This window comes from Netta rufina, assembly GCF_964035555.1.
Source record: "Netta rufina genome assembly, chromosome: 24".
Classification (NCBI taxonomy): domain Eukaryota; kingdom Metazoa; phylum Chordata; class Aves; order Anseriformes; family Anatidae; genus Netta; species Netta rufina.
The window spans coordinates 6,855,510-6,872,405 of record NC_140148.1 but is presented as its reverse complement, the minus strand read 5'-3'; the positions used below and the strand labels follow the sequence as shown (position 1 = coordinate 6,872,405).

The following is a 16,896-nucleotide window of genomic DNA, read 5'->3' as shown; positions in this document are numbered from 1 at the left end:
TCAGAGCGTAGGTGTAGGAACAGCATCGGTATGTATATGGAACATCGGGAGAGGAAGCTCTATCGGTATTTACAGTTTTTCTACTATCTTGTCAGAGAGACGTCATCTCCAAATGAGAAATGGATGTATTTTGAAACAGTGGTGGTGGATCGGATTTCTTCTTTCTAGTGTTAATATTTGCTCTTGAATCGTACTTAATACCTGGTAACACCTCAATCAGTTGTCAAAAATAAACTTAAAAATGTGTAAGGCTTATCTCATTGGTCAGTATAAAGATCAAGGTCTTCGTTTAGCTTTGCTTCCCTTCCCTTCACTTTTTTTCTTTTTTTCTTTTTTTTCTTTTTTTCTTTTTTTTCTTTTTTCTTTTTTCTTTTTTTCTTTTTTCTTTTTTTCTTTTTTTCTTTTTTTTCTTCTTCCCTTCCCTTCCCTTCCCTTCCCTTCCCTTCCCTTCCCTTCCCTTCCCTTCCCTTCCCTTCCCTTCCCTTCCCTTCCCTTCCCTTCCCTTCCCTTCCCTTCCCTTCCCTTCCCTTCCCTTCCCTTCCCTTCCCTTCCCTTCCCTTCCCTTCCCTTCCCTTCCCTTTCATTTTCCCCAGTATTGTTTTTCTGTTCTCCTTCTCACTGCAGTCTTGATTTTGTTTCTTGTCCCTTAAGTATGTTTCCAAAGTGTTGCTGAAACATTTTCCCTTTCAATCCTAAAAAAGGAGCTGTCACTGGTGAAGATCGGAGCTTATCCCTGAGCCCAGGAGCTGTCACCTTAGTCTTCCAATCGGACAAAGACGACTTCATTTCTCATGTAAATGCATTTTTCAGGTTTGCGTATTGTTTTTTCAGGAATGGAAAGTGTGTATAGAATGGATTTAAAATCAATTTTAAATGTAAAATGTCAAGGCAAAAAAATTCTAATTACAACCTCTGCACACAATTTGCCAGCTGTGGGACTAGGAGTTTTCTTATTTACTGTGTTTTGTTTAACGTGTCTGAAGTTTAATGGACAGCAATCAAGGCGTGCTAGAAATCTGAAAGCACTTTATGCTTTGTTCTCTCCGTCATTTTGGTATAACAAACTAGCTTATGTTTTAAACCCTCCATGAGGTTAGTGGTTTCCCTAAAGGTAACAAGTCCCTGTGTGCTACAGTAAGACAGTAACAAAACATGAAGTATAGAAGTTCATCCTGTCATTATTCAGCTTCTGCCTATGGACAGACAACTACGCTTATTTAAAGCGGTATCACCTTGAAACCTAATCAGCATTTTAAAAAGGACTTTGTAGCAGTTATTGGCTTTTGTCCTGGAGGGCTGAGGTTTGTTTTGTTTTGTTTTACATTCAGCATTTCCGTTTCTAGCTTACATTCCCCTGTTGTTTTGCATGAGGAAAGCGTGCAACTTTAGAAAGTAGAACGGAAAGAGCTGCTTTTTAGTCTAACTTTTCAGTTTGTCGTAGGAGTTTTAAATGTGGTAGGAGTAAAACACCAGAAGTACTGCTGCCAAAGTTATATTCAAACTCGTCTTTCTTGGAGAAGCAGAAGAAGCCCAGGGAGAAATAAATTTGCAAACATGCTCTTCATGCTCTCCTTTCCCAAGATTTCTCTGAGATATAGCCCATCCTCTGTGGGTTTTGAGGTATATGGTTCCCAGGAGTGAAAAGGAGGGCCAAACATCTCTCCTCTTGGATCTCAGCATGCCAGGGCTTTAGTGTACTGCCACTTACAGCTCCGCTTTTTCACCTGGAAAAAGCGACCGCTTGATGTAGACTGAGGAGCCCTCACAAATTAACTTGCCGTCACCAAGTGACGCCCAGAAAAGGTGTATTTAAAAGCTAGGCTCATTATAGAATCACAACAAACCCCTCATGACTGGTGCAGTAGACAGTGAGGTAGAGGGCGAGCCCTGGAAAGACAGAAGAAAAGTAGCAGTGAGTTCTGGGTACCTTTGTGCAGACGAAACAGAAAAACGCAGGCAGTGAAGTAATAGTGTTCCGTTACTCATGCCAGCAATAGATAATTGCAACAATTATCTATTAGATCATAGGTACTAATTAACAGATAATTGCGAAACTCCGGAAATCAATAAATAACTGATTCCCCTCAGAGAATGTCTTCTACATTTTTATATTAAAAAGACTCCAGAGTTGTAATGGATTAAAATCCTACGGAAGGGAAAGAAATGGCATCAGCCACTAGTTCTGCAGAAGCTAAAAGTAATACTGATAGAGTTTAGATGGAAACTTTCACTTTGTGTGTTTAGTTTGGGGATTCTTTTTAAATCATTCATACCAGCGATTTAGTTCTTAAGGCTGTTTCTTTGAGATTAAGTGACAGGACTTCTGTTACTCTTTTCTTCTTGGAATGCTTCTTGATATTCTTACATCAGCCAGAACTTCTGTCTCTGTTGCAGATGTGAACAATGACCGTAGCTAAGAAGCCCAAATCTTCAAAGCCTAAAAAGCCCTCTTCAAGGCGGTCTGGCAAATCCAAGAAACCAAGTACTAAAATACTGATGTCACGCACCGCCAACTGGGGCCGGATAGTGCCTGCAGAAGATTCAAGCCAAGTCTCTGTGGCCCAAGGACGTGGAGGTGCTATTTACTGTAGATCATCTGAAAAATCTAAGGCTTTTGCCCCAAGAGATCTAAGTAAGTGTGCGTTTTATCCTGCCTCCATTTTCTTCAAAGCAAAAGTAGAAAATGCAGTTCTTACTTGTTGCACTGATAGAGAAGGGGACTACTGTGAACAAAGACTTCAAAAGCGAATCTCCTAAGGCAACTGAAGTGACTGATGTTACAGAAATTAATTTTGATATATTTACAGTCAACAGAGAAATATGGGGAGCTTTTTGTAATGCACAGATTCCTCCATGTCTTTTCTGTTTTGCAAAGAAAAGTGTTTGATTGTTGCTATTCACAGCTTCCATTTTTCACAGGTTTTTTGAAGGATAACATTGCTCAGGAAAAAATCTGGTATCTGTAGGGGTACCGTCATTCCTAGTTCCTAGTTTTTACGTTTTTACCGTATAATTTCAAGTCTAAGTTTGTGGTTTAAGTTATAATAAGGAAAAAAACAGTAGTTGAGTTAATCAGGTTAAAGATTATAGATGGAGAGGAACTTGGCATTAGGTGCTACAAACAGAATGGCAGTTAGCCTTGCCTTAGAAAAATTAAAATGGTTGACTAAAGTTGTTTTTTTTTTTTTTTTTTTCCCCAAAACATTGTGTTGACCAGCCAATTTGAATTTGGTGGTATTAAAGCTGTCTGCAATAAGTTTTTCTGGTTTGGATTGTAGCTAGCTCCTCTAGGTGCTCCTGCAGAATAGTATTTTTTTAAATACCTTTCTTAGAAACAAAGAAACAAGATCTCTTTTTAAATTTAACTTTCTTGCAGTCGTTAATGATGGAATTGCTCCGCCACAGAGCCTTCTTTTTCCACCTGAGAAGATTTGTATGGATTGGCGAGAAACACAAAGTGTTGGAGTTGGCCTGTACAATCTTGGCAACACATGTTTTCTTAATGCTACTCTACAGTGTTTGACCTACACACCCCCACTTGCCAATTACATGCTTTCTCTTGAGCACAGCCAGTCATGTGAGTACTTTCTAACAGTATTTTGAATCTGTTGGATAGCTCTGAAGGTGAAAGAACAGCAGTGATTCTGTGAGATAAGCTTATTTGCCTGATTTTACCTGTAGAAGCTGGCTTTGAGCACTGTATTAGCAGTGGGCTCCGAATAGCATATGGAGTGCAATTAATGCACCATGGTTTATTTATTTAGTTATTTGTTTGTTTGTTTGTTTGTTTTTTTATTAAAGGATCATTTATTGCTTCATGGGAATAATGAAGTGCATTGGACAGTAATGCATTTGGTAGTAATTTTAGAGAGTAATACATTTTGCAGCCTGTGGAGTTCACATTCCTGTCAGCCTTTACAACTGCGACTTTGCAGTAGTCTTTTAGATTTCTCATCACAAAATGCATTTGAATACAGGCTTAGTGGATATTTTTATTCTGTAAAGTTGTGTGAAATGAAATGTTACAAGACTGTTGGGACATTGGCATCTTGGGAGAATAGAATGTAGCAAGGAGAGTGGATATTGTATCTATAGTTTAAATTGTACTTAGATGTTTGTAGTTATGGATATTTCGCTGGACTGGGATGCTTTGTTCTTTCACTCTTCAGGTCGTGAACAAGATTTTTGCATGATGTGCACGATGGAGACTCACATTAACCAGGCCCTGCGTTGCACTGTTGATGCCATCGAGCCCACGCATGTTATCAGTAATCTCAGTCGTAAGTGGCTTCAGATGTGTTTCTTTTCGATAGCTTGTAATCTTCAAATAATTATTTGATGTGTATAAGTGGTTTTAACACTCAAATGAAGAGAGATTTTAGAAATACAAGAATGATTTCATTTTTAAATGAGGTCAATACTATCATCTTCTTATTTAGGAATAGGACAACATTTCCGTTTTGGCAGTCAAGAAGACGCACACGAGTTCTTGCGCTATACTGTTGATGCTATGCAGGAAGCGTGCTTGAACGGAAGCACCGAGTAAGCATAAACAAGTTCACTTTCATACATTCTCTAGCACCTTCTAGTCCTTTATTTACTCTCAAAAATGATCTCTAGCACCTTTTAGTGCCTTATTTACTATCAGCAACGAAAGTCTACATCATCCTTGGTTTTCATCAAACTCTTTGAAGAGTTAACTCTGTGCCTTAAATCTTCTGAGGTCTGATTATAATTTATTTCCAGATTGGACAGATCTTCTCAAGCTACCACCATCATTCATCAAATATTTGGAGGATTTCTAAGATCGAGAGGTACTTGAAAAAATATTCCGGTCCTTAGAACTGATCTGTGTCTTTTGTCGGTAGTAAAGCAGTCTGTAGTTTGTCTAAAGTAGTATCTGTCAACAACTTGAATTTGGACAGTTAGTCTCCTTCACATAATGTTAAGCATTTATATTTTGTTTCCAGTGAAGTGCTTGAATTGCAAAGCAGTTTCGGATACGTATGAGGCATTTCTTGATATCACTTTGGATATAAAGGTAAGATGTTTTCTAAATATAATTCATGATGTTTAAGTACATGCATAACTTTCTAAATTAAACTTGTTTAACTTAAAAAACCAAACCACATATAATGTTAAAACATAAGAGCTTGGTGGTGCTAAGGAAGTGGATTGGACTTTGTCCTTCCGTGGAACCCATGTAAATAGTCTCCACATTTGCATTGGGTTTAAGGGGAAAAAATTCTCTTTCTGCAAAAATTATAATGCTGTCATACTTCTTTGTTGTTCTACCTCAATATACATCTAATTGTTAGACTGATGAATTTGTCCCCAGTATTGATGACAAAGCACACTGTAGATGCTGTCTAGGCTACTGGAAAAGTATTTGTTCCAAAGTCAAATGCCTTCCAGGTGAGGTCAATGCTGAGCATGCTCTTTCTGCCTCCTTCTTCACAGTGCTCCTAGTAGATCGCTTGAGTATGTTAGTAAGATTCTCTTATAAACTACTAGTATGTCTCTGGAATTTTGAATTACGGTGACTTTGCGCTCTTCTTTCTCGCTGCTCTAGGCGGTTTCGTCTGTTAGCAGAGCTCTGGAACTCTTTGTGAAACCTGAAGAGCTGGATGGAGAGAATTGCTATAAATGTAGCGAGTAAGATTTTGACGAATTAGGTCTTAATCCTAGATGTCAGTTTTCTATGTTGCATGACTCTGTTGGACTACCTCTAAACTTTGGATCTACTTACAAGTTTTGTGGAAGTTTATAAAAGACTTGGGTTTTTGTTTCTTTGGAGGGGGGAAGTCTTGTTCATAGGCATTCCCTATGGGTTTGCAATTCTCTGGCTTGTATTTTGCCATCAGAATTCAAAAAGAGCTACTTTTGTTCTTTCTATTTATTAGCTCTCGACAGTACTTTTCTTGATGTAAACTGCCCAGTTTCCGTTGTTCTCTGGGCTAGTGGCTAATTTTCACTGCTTACACTGTAGGTCCTACCTTGGAGCGGGCAATGTGTCAAACTGAACTATTTTGTTTCAAAGGATGGCAGATGGTTTCAGTGTCTTTCCAGACAAGCTCAGTACATGAAGACTTCCTACTGTTAAATGTCTCCCTCCTGTAGAATGACCATGTGCTTCTGTTGTATTTTTGATGTTGATAGTCGACCTATGTTGGAGATTATTTGCAATTTCTAGTCCTGGGGACCAAGGCTCTCTCGTTCCGCTTTCAGTATTTGTGTTTCCCTTGAAAGCTGAAAGAATGTATCCAGGATTGGAGTTCAAATAGCCACTTTCGTAGACCAAGAAATGGTACCTTGCCATCCAACCTGGTCATACCCTTTCGTGAGAGATTCCTGTTCCCGCTATGCTCTGAGTTGTTGGGAAAATTTACCTTCTTCTGTGTATTAACAAACCTGACACGCAGTGCATGGGTTTATGAAAAGAAAAAAGACCAACCTATTATGCAAGTAAATATCATTCAAATAGCATAGGCATGCGTGAGACATTAAAAGGAGTTTGTTTTGGGGGCGAAAAAAGAAGATGCCTTCAAACACTTATCTCTGCTTGTTTTTAAGGTGTAAAAAGATGGTTCCTGCGTCCAAGAGATTTACCATACACCGTTCTTCCAAGGTTCTCACAATATCACTGAAAAGATTTGCAGATTTCACAGGTGGAAAGATCAACAAGGTATATTTACCACTGTAATGCAACTATATCATTGTGTAATGGGACATCCCCCAAAGCTGAAAGTTGTTAATATTTTCAGACAATAATTGTAGACTAACGACTATGGCTTATTCTTTCTCTTAATATCAATAAAGTTCCTGCTTGACAAGAAGCATATGCTTTCCTCTGAGAAGGCTGATTCATCAGGAAACAGTTCTCTGCAACTTCTAGTCTTAAACGTTGTTTATGGGAAGACTTATTTGTAGTGAATCAAGAAATATATTCTAGAAATATATTCTAGAAATAAATTCTAGTCTGTGTTTTTTGGAAGTGTTTTTCTCTGGCTAGTCCACGAAGTACTCTGGGATAATTTTTCTATCTTCTTGATGTCTCTTTAGGAGGTGAAATATCCGGAGTATTTGGACCTGAGAGCCTACATGTCGCAGTCAATGGGAGAACCACTGCTCTATGCCTTATACGCGGTGCTGGTACATCACGGTGTCAGCTGTCACTCAGGACACTATATATGCTATGTAAAGGTAGAAGTCAACAGCATTTCTAACAGGGTAAAGGTTGTGCTGGCAAACCAATTAAAGCATGACTAGCAGCTACTGTTTCTAGGGAAAAAGATTTCATTATATTTTTATTTGACATGTGTGTATTTTGTTCCTATCCGTGATTTCAATTGGAAAACGTGCAATTCACCTAAAGAAATCGTTGTCTTTATTTGCAGGCTGGTAATGGACTTTGGTATCAGATGAATGATGCTAAAGTAGTGCGTACTGACATTAAAAGAGTTCTTGGTCAGCAAGCTTACATACTTTTTTATATCAGGTAATAACAAATCTTAAAATGTGTTCAGAAGAGATTTACTTTCCTGTTATTGATATTTTTCTGTTTTGCAAGTGTTTTTCTTGCTATCCCGGGAGAAGATTATTATTTGTCTAATTCAGTTCTGTCTAACCTGAAATTCTCTGTGTCGTTTATTATCTTTTGTTGCTTGGCCTTAAACTGCAGCACTTGTGTAAATTGCTATCTATGTGTTATCTGTAGCTGGCTAATTTAGAGAAGGAGAGAAATGAAGGTCATCTGTGCTGTAAGAATGAATTATTGCTGTGCAAGTGATAGTCTTAGTAGGAAGACTGTTCTCTACTTTTCAGTTTGTAGTCTTGGCGAAGCCTTCTGTAGAGAAGGCTTCCATATCGTATGAGCTGTTCCTCTAAAATTATAGGATGGGATTTAATCCAAGAGTAGGCTGAAAGAAAAACTAAACTACGATCACTGCTCTTTTCTGAAGGCGCTATGATTTGACACTTGGAGAACGTGCGTTTTACTTGCCAGCACCATCTTATCCCTGTTCATTCCCTCCTGGTCAGCAGGGGGCTAATAGTAAGCAGGCTGGATTTATGGGACCACGACTTCTTCCTCATATGATTAAGGTAATTCAGGGAAGCGGGAGGGCAGATAACGGCACCAAACTGCTAGTGGGTTTGGGGTTTGGTGTGGGGTTTTTTGTTTGGTTTTCGGCATCTTAGTTTTGTTTTCCTTCCCACGCTGCAGCTTTCTTCACAGCCCTCATGCTACAGCCAGAGTCATTCAAACAGTGGTTACTGCTAAATTGTGCAGCCATGCGACTCCGTTACTTTATACCTCCAAGACAGCTTTCTAAAGCACAGAGAGCTACGCTCTTTGACTATTTAAGCAGAGTGTACTAATCCTCAAATCATTTAAAAGAGGACTTGTTTTTCCTATCCTCGTCACTTTAGCTAAGACAGGGAAAACTAAATGTCTTATTCCTGAGCACCAGAACGATTACTTCAGGCTTTTCAGGGTATGTTTAAAGGGGAAAATAAATATATTTGGGAATAGCAGCAGGTAATGTTAAGTTGCTTGGCTGGTTTTCAAAGATGATGTTAATTTGATACCAATCTGCAGTAAACCAAAAGCAGGAATTGAATACGCTTATTGGACTTGTATTTATCCTTAAAGGGCAGTGTGTTTTTCTTTTGAGGTGTTAAGACCATTTGTAGAAACACTCAGTAGGAGAGTTTTGTGTTTGAAAATGTTACATGCAGTGTTTGCGTTAATCCATCTTGCAATTTCTTCTTTCTAAATACAGAATTCAAGCCGTTTAAATGGAAATGGATCCATAAAAGAGGACACAAAGACCACTGGTGTCACCCTAAAAAGGCCATCTTCAGCACCACCAATGGCCTGTGTTCAGAACCAGGCAATTACCAGGCCTTCAATTACTGATACGTCAAGAAAACAGAAGATCACCATCAGTATTCACAATAAATTGCCTGCTCGTCAGACTGTGTCACAGCCTGACTGTCTTAGCAGTGCTGTGGAGGATGAAGATCTCTACCAGGCTGTTCCTTCATCCACAATTACAAATTCGGTAATGCAAATGAAGCAAATGCAAACAAACAAAAAAGTTTCTGATGAAATTTTTGTGGAGCCAACAGTGAATGAAAATCCTAAACTCAGCTCTGATAACACAGTCCCTTATGGTGCAGAATCTTCAGGAAAATCTGAGGAGGAGTCAAAGGGCTTATTTCAAAGGAATTGCAATGCAATGTCCTCTAATGGAATTTTGGTTGGAAAGGTAGTCCGTACATTGCAGCATTCCAATTCTTCCTGTCAGAATGCTGACAAAGGAAGATCCCAGCATGAGCTGCCAAAAACAGATTCACTAAATGGTGCTATTAGGTTAGTTAATGAATCTAAAGAAAACGGACTGAAACTTGATGATTCCACTTGCCGAGTTGAACCTGTTAAACCTTCTGAGATGTTCTTTTCTAAAACAAATGGATCGCTTGAAACATAGATTTGCTCCATCGAGAATTTCTCACCTACGATGTATTCGGGAGTGTTTATTGTGTTCCTAATTCAGGTGAAATACTGAGAAAACACAGCACACACGTGATCGTAAGACTTTGTGGTATTATCCACTTAGAATTTGCAGACCTGCGCTTACATTAGAACTTGTCAACTTAAGCTCAGCTGAGATAAAAATTCCTAAGTTTCATGAAGTAGATTTTGGGGGGTGAGTTGGGGTTATCTTTGAAGTGTAGATAATGCATACAACTCACAGCGGTCTTGCTTACCATTTAATGGAGAAATTCTGACAAGAGTAGTCCTCAGTACTACTACAAATAGTATTTTTTTGTCTGCTGACTTGTGCGTTTTAATTGCAGATGCCTGGAGCTATGCCTTCAGTCAATCGAGAAGTCATCACGGAGTCCTTCACAGCCAGCCAGCTGAACAGCTTGTCAGAGGAAATGAGGTAAAATGAGCACAGTCTGATTAAGACAAGACTTTATGGAAGTTCGTTACAGTTTTATCTGTCTACTAATAGTATTTAATGGAAGGATTTAAATTAGTACAATTCCATACTGTGTGTCCAGTGTCACGAACAGAACTAATGATCAGCACTGAGCATATCACTCTGATGCAGGTTGGTGCCTCAAGGAGAACTTGTGTTCCTTTATAGAATGTTTTTCCGTTTTTCTCCACTGTCTGGAGAAACACTGGCTGTTCCCCGCTCGCCCCTATGCCTTTTTTCTCAGAGCAGCAGGTGGAAGGAGACAGATGCGTTTGCTTTTTTAGTGCAATGGCTTCAGAAGCAAGAGGGGAAAAAGCACTTTCTCTGGGAGCTGAAGAAGGTGTCCTAATCACAGGAGAGGTTTCTAAATGGCATAAGTTTGCGAGGGTTCCTGTAGTCCGGAGGTTTTTGTTTGTTTGTTTGACGTTGGAAGGTTTTACTCTTAATATTCACGTCCTTCAGCAGAAGTGAGAAATGGGTTTTTATTTTATGCAGTGTTGCGGAACCTCCGAAATCTCCTGGGAATGATGAATACCTCGCCCAGTACCAATGTGATGACCGTGGAGACAAGGAGAAAGCAAGAAGATCAAAAGAACGTGACCTCATTTCAAAAGAAAATGTTTTGTATGGCAAAGAGTCTTGTGAGCCTGGTGAGAAATTGCGGCAAACTTCCTCTCTCAAGTCTGACACTGAATGTAGCTCTAACAATCTTTCTTCCTTAGCTATTGCAGATAGACGCCAAGATACAAAGGACAAGACTAAAACCACTGACAAAGAGCATTACCAAAGAAAGAGGGAACATGCTCCTAGTGAAGAGAAGGAGAGTCAAAAAGCAAGTCCTTCCAGCAAGAGGAGGTGTTCTCAGAGCGTGGAATTTGTTGAGCAAAAGAGTCACAAGCAGGAGTACTGGGAGGGAAGCAGGTACAGATCTTTCCCTCTTGAAAGAAACAGCCCTGAGAATGGCAGAAGAGCAGTCAAATATTCAAAGTACAGATCTGGCAGCGGAGGAAGATCAGAACAAGGTAGCAATAGGTACTACCGACCCAAAGGGGAAAGAAGTTGGAGCAGAGAAAGATACTATCGAGACGAAGCACGGAGATGGGAAAGATGTAGCTATTACAAGGATTACTATTCACCTCATGCGACAGGAGACAGTAGAGAGAGAAAGTTCTCTCACGGCAATTCAGCCTTTGACAGATCGACTGCAACTTACTACAGCAGGTCACATAAGCATTATCATTACAAAAGCAGATGGCCTCACGGTTCCCTCTTGAGAGAGGAAGATGTACGTCGCTTTAGCACACCCCGAGCAGACTTGCATCGTTGCTCGGTACCTCAGCAAAATTCCAGAAGACATTCTCGTGAAAGACATGCGCTTCCACCTGTGTCAGCTCATTTGGAGAACTGTCGCCAGAAAAATGAAACAGAAGGAAACAGAAAAAGAAAATATACCCGTGCAGAAGGTAGTGAAAGTGAAATAGAAAGGAAAGACAGAAAGATAGAAAAGGAGCTTGTAGGTGGTGAAAAAAATGCAAAAATATCACAAGTTCTGGAAGAAAAAGAAGTCTAAGGATAAACATGGAGAGAAGGATTCCAAGTAAGCAAGGATTCCAGCATACTCCGCATTTTTTATCCTAATTTTTTTCTGGGTGCTTCTCATGTCATTTTTTTTTTTTTTTCTGGTAGTTTCTAAGTTATTTAGATAGCACCAGCTGGCTGGGGATCATGTTGTTAGGTTGATCAGTGAAGACAGGAAAGCTCTTGCTGAATTGTGTCAGAGCACTAGCTTTGGACCACATAGTTCGAATCACATCCGTACACCATTCCAGATTAGGTTAAAAGATTTTTTCTGCTTGCACATATTCCAGAGCTAGCCGTTGTTAATGATCTGTGTACAAACCAGGACCTATGGTCCTTCAATCTGACGACTTAAGTTTGCTGCATCTAAAGTAAGTTGCGTGTGCACAAAGCACCACAAAATAGCTGACATGCTGCAAATCATCACCTGTGGTAAAATAAATCAAGTTTCATATAGGCAACAAGTGCCACATCTTTTTTTCCCTTTTTAACTTGCATGTTTCTTTCAGGCTTCATGATTTGTGTTTCTGTGCGCTCCACTTTGACAATGCCAATCGCAAGCGTAAGAAAAAGAAGAAAAAGGAGAAGAAAAAGAAGAAAAAGGAGAAACACCAGGAAAGCGAAAGGCTCCTTGGAACACTTAGATCCTCGTTTCCAGAAGATAACGCGGGAGAAGAAGGAAGAATCCCATCCTCCAGATGGCTCTTCATGTGAGTAATCGTCGTGGTTTAACCCGGCTGGCAGCTAAACACCACGCAGCCGTTCGCTCACCCTCCCCCCTCCCTCTCTGGGACGGGGGAGAGAAATGGAAAGTGAAGCCCGTGAGTTGAGATAAAGACAGTTTAATAAGACAGGATAATAATAATAATAATAATAATAATAATAATAATAATAATAATAATAATAATAATAATAATAATACAATGATGATAATAGTACTACTAATAATAATATGTACAAACAAGTGATGCACAATGCAATTGCTCACCACCCGCTGACCGATGCCCAGCTTAACCCCGAGCAGTCTGGTCCCCCTCCCCCGGCTAGCCACCCCTATATATTGTTTAGCATGACGTCAGATGGTATGGAATACCCCTTTGGCTAGTTCGGGTCACCTGTCCTGGGTCTGTCCCCTCCCAGCTCTTACTGCACCCCCAGCCTGCCTGTTGTCAGGACAGAGCAAAAGTCTGAGGTGTCCTTGGCTTGGTATAAGCACTGCTCTGCAACAATTAAAACATCGGGGTGTTATCAGCACTCTTCTCATCCTAAGCCAAAACACAGCATTCCACCAGCTACTAGGAAGAAAATTAATTCTGTTCTAACTGAAACCAGGACAGTAATGCAGAAGTGAGAGCAGTAAACAACCTTACAAGGAAGGGAAGACTTCCAGTGCAGGCGAAAGCAAGAAATACTGCTCCATCGCATCCAACGACTATACTAAAGGTAAGCGGCCGCAGCGTGTGTGAGGAATTCCTTTTATATTAATCTCGAGATTATTTCAAACAGTCTTGAAGTGCTTGATGACTTAACAGTCTGCAGATTTATTATCAAATCAAAAAAAAACCCCACTTGGTAGACTATTTTTTTCCCAGTTTTGAATGACCACTAGGAAAGAAGGCCTGAAATAAAGAGGTTAAAGGCAAATGGTTTTCATTTGGTTTGATGATGAAGTGGCAAACAAGAGGAAGAGTTGCAAGCTCCCTTCTTAAATTCAGTCCAGCCAAGTAGGAAAAGTAAATGTGGACAGCTGTATCTTGGCAAAGAAGATAGTAGGGAGCAAGGAGGTTTAGCAGTCAAGATGGAAGGTGATGCCATGAGGCTTAGAGGCTAGTAATGTTCTAATGAACATGGCCAAGTCTTGCGCTGGGCAGCCTGCTTGGGTCCAAAGCCTGCAGTCCTCCCCAAGATGTCGGCGAGGGGCTGGTGAGCCGTTGGGATGGAACCCCCGTTGCCCGGGTTCCCCAAGCAACCGCCCCACTCTCCAGCCACCATGGCAGGTCCAGCAGCCGGCTCCCGCTCCTCCCGGGGCTGCGGCCCTGCTGGCGAGCCCAGCGCCCCAGAGCTCAGCCCAGCGGCCTTTTTCCCACAGAGGGTTTCCCCAGACGGCTTCCGCGGCTTGCGCAGACGCAAAACTCCCCCTTCGTCGTCCCAGCCGTGCCGCCAACGGTGGCTGCCTGGCTGCTGCCCTCCCTCCCCGGAGCGACGGCGCTGCCCTTGCAGCCCCCGCAGGTACCCACCCTCCCCTCCGCGCTGCCCCAGGCCACCATCTGGCACGTGGTGCCAGGGGTCCAGGGGCAGGTGCTGCAGCTCCCCGCCGGGGTGCAGCTGCCACCTGGGGGGCACCTCCCAGCCCAGGGGCACCACCTGCAGCTTGGGCAGCTCCCCGCCGGGGGGCAGCTCCCTGCTGTGGGGCAGCTCCCCGCCGTGGGGCACCAGCTGCAGCTGGTGCAGCTCCCCGCTGTGGGGCAAAATCTGCAGCTGGTGCAGCTCCCCGCTGTGGGGCAAAACCTGCAGCTGGTGCAGCTCCCCGCTGTGGAGCAAAACCTGCAGCTGGTGCAGCTCCCAACCATGGGGCACCAGCTGCAGCTGGTGCAGCTCCCCGCCGGGGGGCAGCTCCCCCACACCGCTCCTCCCTGTGCCCCCGTCCATCAGTGGGGACAGCCCATGGTGACGGGGACACTGGTACCCCACCATGCGCTGGGGCTGGGGCCCAGGGCCGTGCTCCATGGGGAGCTCCTGCACCCCGCAGGCACCTGCCTGTTGCAGGCCCCCGCCCAGCGCAACCCCCCGCCACCCCTCGTCCCGGGGCCTCCGCTGCGGGGGCAGGCGCTCCCCACGCCCCGCACCCTGAGCAGCAGCCGGGGGCAGCTGCCGGAGCCCTGCTTGCACGCCGTGGGGCTCAGCAAGGACCAGGGGACCCCGCTGCCCGGCCCCACTGCCCCCAAGCCTGCCCAGGCTCCAAGGACCGCCAGCACCCAGACGGCGACGCCTGACGGTGAGTTTGGGGCTGGCACAGCCGGCCACTGGGTGCCCCACACCCAGGGGCCATGGGAAAGCTGACATCGCCCGTCTTGGGGGATTTTCTTGCTTCGTCCTCAGCGGCGACAGCCCCGCAGGTGCCTGAGGAGCCCCCGCAGCTGCCCGAGCTGGGCCCTGATGCCTTTGCCGAGGCCTTTCCAGAGCTGGCAGGGGACAGCCAGCAGCTGCAGCACATGCAGGACGAGCTCCTGGCTGACCTGGACATCCCCATCCCCGGCATGGAGGAGCTGCTCAGCTGGCTCGATGCCGTGGAGCCCCAGGACGCCTTCCCCGATTTGCCCAGCAGTCCTGCCCTCGGCCGCTTCCTCTCGCAGCTGCCCGACCTCTGCGAGGACATCGAGGAGCCGAGCACGCAGGGACTGGAAGCCACAGGAGCCCTCGGTGAGGTCCCCTCAACCCCTGGGCTGCGCCCCGAGAAGCTTGAGGGTGGGCTGTCGCTGCAGTCCCCCGTCATGCCAGCAGTGAGCCCCCCGCTCAGCCCTGCAGCCAGTCCCCTGCCCAGTGCGCTTAGGAGCCCCCTACCCAGTCCACCCCTGAGTCCCCCCAGGAGCCTCCCTGACACCCAGCTCCTCAGTGCCCTTAGTAAACCCCTGCCCCAACCCCCCCAGCGTTCCCTCAAGACCCGCTCCAACCCCAAGGTCCCCAGTGCCCTTAGTAGACCCCAGCCCAAATCCCCCCCGAGTTCCCCCAAGAAACGCCCCAACCCCAAGGGCCGCAGTGCCTTTAGTAGACCCCAGCCCAAATCCCCCCCGAGTTCCCCCAAGAAACGCCCCAACCCCAAGGGCCGCAGTGACCATGGGAGACCCCTGCCCAAACGCCCCCTGGGTCCCCTCAAGAGCCCCCCGCCTGCCCCTGCGTCCACCGGCACCAAGCGGGGGGCCAAGCGCCCTGCGCCCAGCAGCACCCCCGGGACAGCGCAGAGCTGCCAGCACAGGAGGCCGACAACAGAGAACCCCCCCGGCAAGGAGAGGAAGACGCTGCTGGGCCAGGCTGGCCAAGGCCGCAAGAGACCGTGCCAGGGGAAGACGGGTGGCAGCAGCACGGTGGCTGGCAGCAGCAGGGAAGCAGGCAGCAGCGGGCAGCAGCTGGCGATCAACAGCACCACGGCACCCAGCAAGAGAGCGCGAAGCCCGGGGGCTGCAGGGGGGCAAGGAGCAGCGGCACCACCTCCCCGCAGAGCGCGGCTGCTGCCGGAGACTCCGAGTGGGGAGCCCCGTGCCGTGCGGCCCCAGGACAGGCTCTGTCCCCAGACCAGCGGGGCCAAGACGCTGCAGCGCCAGCAGCCGGGGACAAAGACCCCCAGCGAGACTTTGCAGCCGCTGGGGGCCAGGGCCAAGGCGCTGGGGCCAGCGTGCCAGCTGGCCTGTGTGCAGCCGCAGCCCACCTCCAGCAGCCCCAGCAGCATGCCCAGCGCCCCGCCGACAGTGCCAGGCTCCAGCGCTGTGCCCGCTGCCCCCCGGCCCCCAGCTGGCGGCAAGGAAAAGGAGGTGCCAGCACCACCAGGCAGCACAGCATGAACAGGGGACGCTGCCATAGAGCCGGCGCCCAGAGAGCTGGGCCTGCCAGCCACGGGGGGCCAAGCGCAGCGTCCAGCTCTGCCCATGCAGCCGCGCACGCTGCAGCGTCCGGCGCAGCCCCGCGTGGACTACGTGCCCTGCGTGTGGGCCTTGGGCGGGCCGCGACGCAGCGCCCACGCCGCTGGAGGAGCAGGAGGAGTCAGTGCCCATCACGCCGCAGCAGCGTCCCGAGCGGGAGCGCCTGAAGAAGCTGGCCCAGGAGGAGCGGCAGCAGGCGGCCCACCAGACCAAGATCGGCCCCGTGCAATTCTTCGTGCAGCGGCAGAAGGACCACGCCATAGCCTACTATTACGGCTACCCGTGACCGACCTCGGGCTTCTCCTCGACGGCCCCTGCAGCACCCAGGCAGGCACAGAGACCTCTGCAGGCACCTGCTCCAGCTTCAGCCACGCTCCTCAGCCCTTGCCCCTCTCGCTTGCCCTCTCCCCTCTCTCGTGCTGGAGCTAGGGGATGGGCTTGCCACTCACAGGGATGGCAACAGCGCCAATGGCAAATGCGCGCGCGCCTCACCCAGGAAGGTGGCAATGGCAAGCTGGGGAGATGCTGGCAGCAGCTGGGCTGGGAAAGCTTGGCCATGGCAGCTGCTGCTTGGGACACCAAAGGGCTGAGAGACAAGACTTGGTTCTTCTTTCGGGGCATTGCTCTTCTTTCCTGCCTTCTGGATTAAATTCCTCTCCTTAGGTGGTCACTCAGCAAGGCCTCTGCCTGCA

The 16,896-nt window shown here is 46.0% G+C and overlaps 2 protein-coding genes across 2 annotated transcripts; both read left to right on the top strand.

The window, feature by feature from the left end:
* Positions 1 to 2,403: 2,403 nt before the first annotated feature.
* Positions 2,404 to 9,494, top strand: LOC311218470 (ubiquitin carboxyl-terminal hydrolase 42-like; the record flags this gene model as incomplete). Its single annotated transcript, XM_084301153.1, has 12 exons — positions 2,404 to 2,632; positions 3,377 to 3,577; positions 4,170 to 4,280; positions 4,440 to 4,542; positions 4,747 to 4,814; positions 4,971 to 5,041; positions 5,573 to 5,655; positions 6,574 to 6,685; positions 7,063 to 7,203; positions 7,398 to 7,498; positions 7,962 to 8,103; positions 8,784 to 9,494. The coding sequence occupies 12 exons, from the start codon at positions 2,404 to 2,406 to the stop codon at positions 9,492 to 9,494; spliced, it is 2,073 nt and encodes a 690-aa protein (XP_084157279.1).
* Positions 9,495 to 9,524: 30 nt separating this feature from the next.
* On the top strand, positions 9,525 to 11,593 carry LOC311218469 (uncharacterized protein; the record flags this gene model as incomplete). Its single annotated transcript, XM_084301152.1, is given in 4 exon segments — positions 9,525 to 9,560; positions 9,865 to 9,953; positions 10,938 to 11,517; positions 11,519 to 11,593. Coding segments are annotated over 4 exon segments (780 nt in total).
* Between the last annotated feature and the right edge of the window lie 5,303 nt (positions 11,594 to 16,896).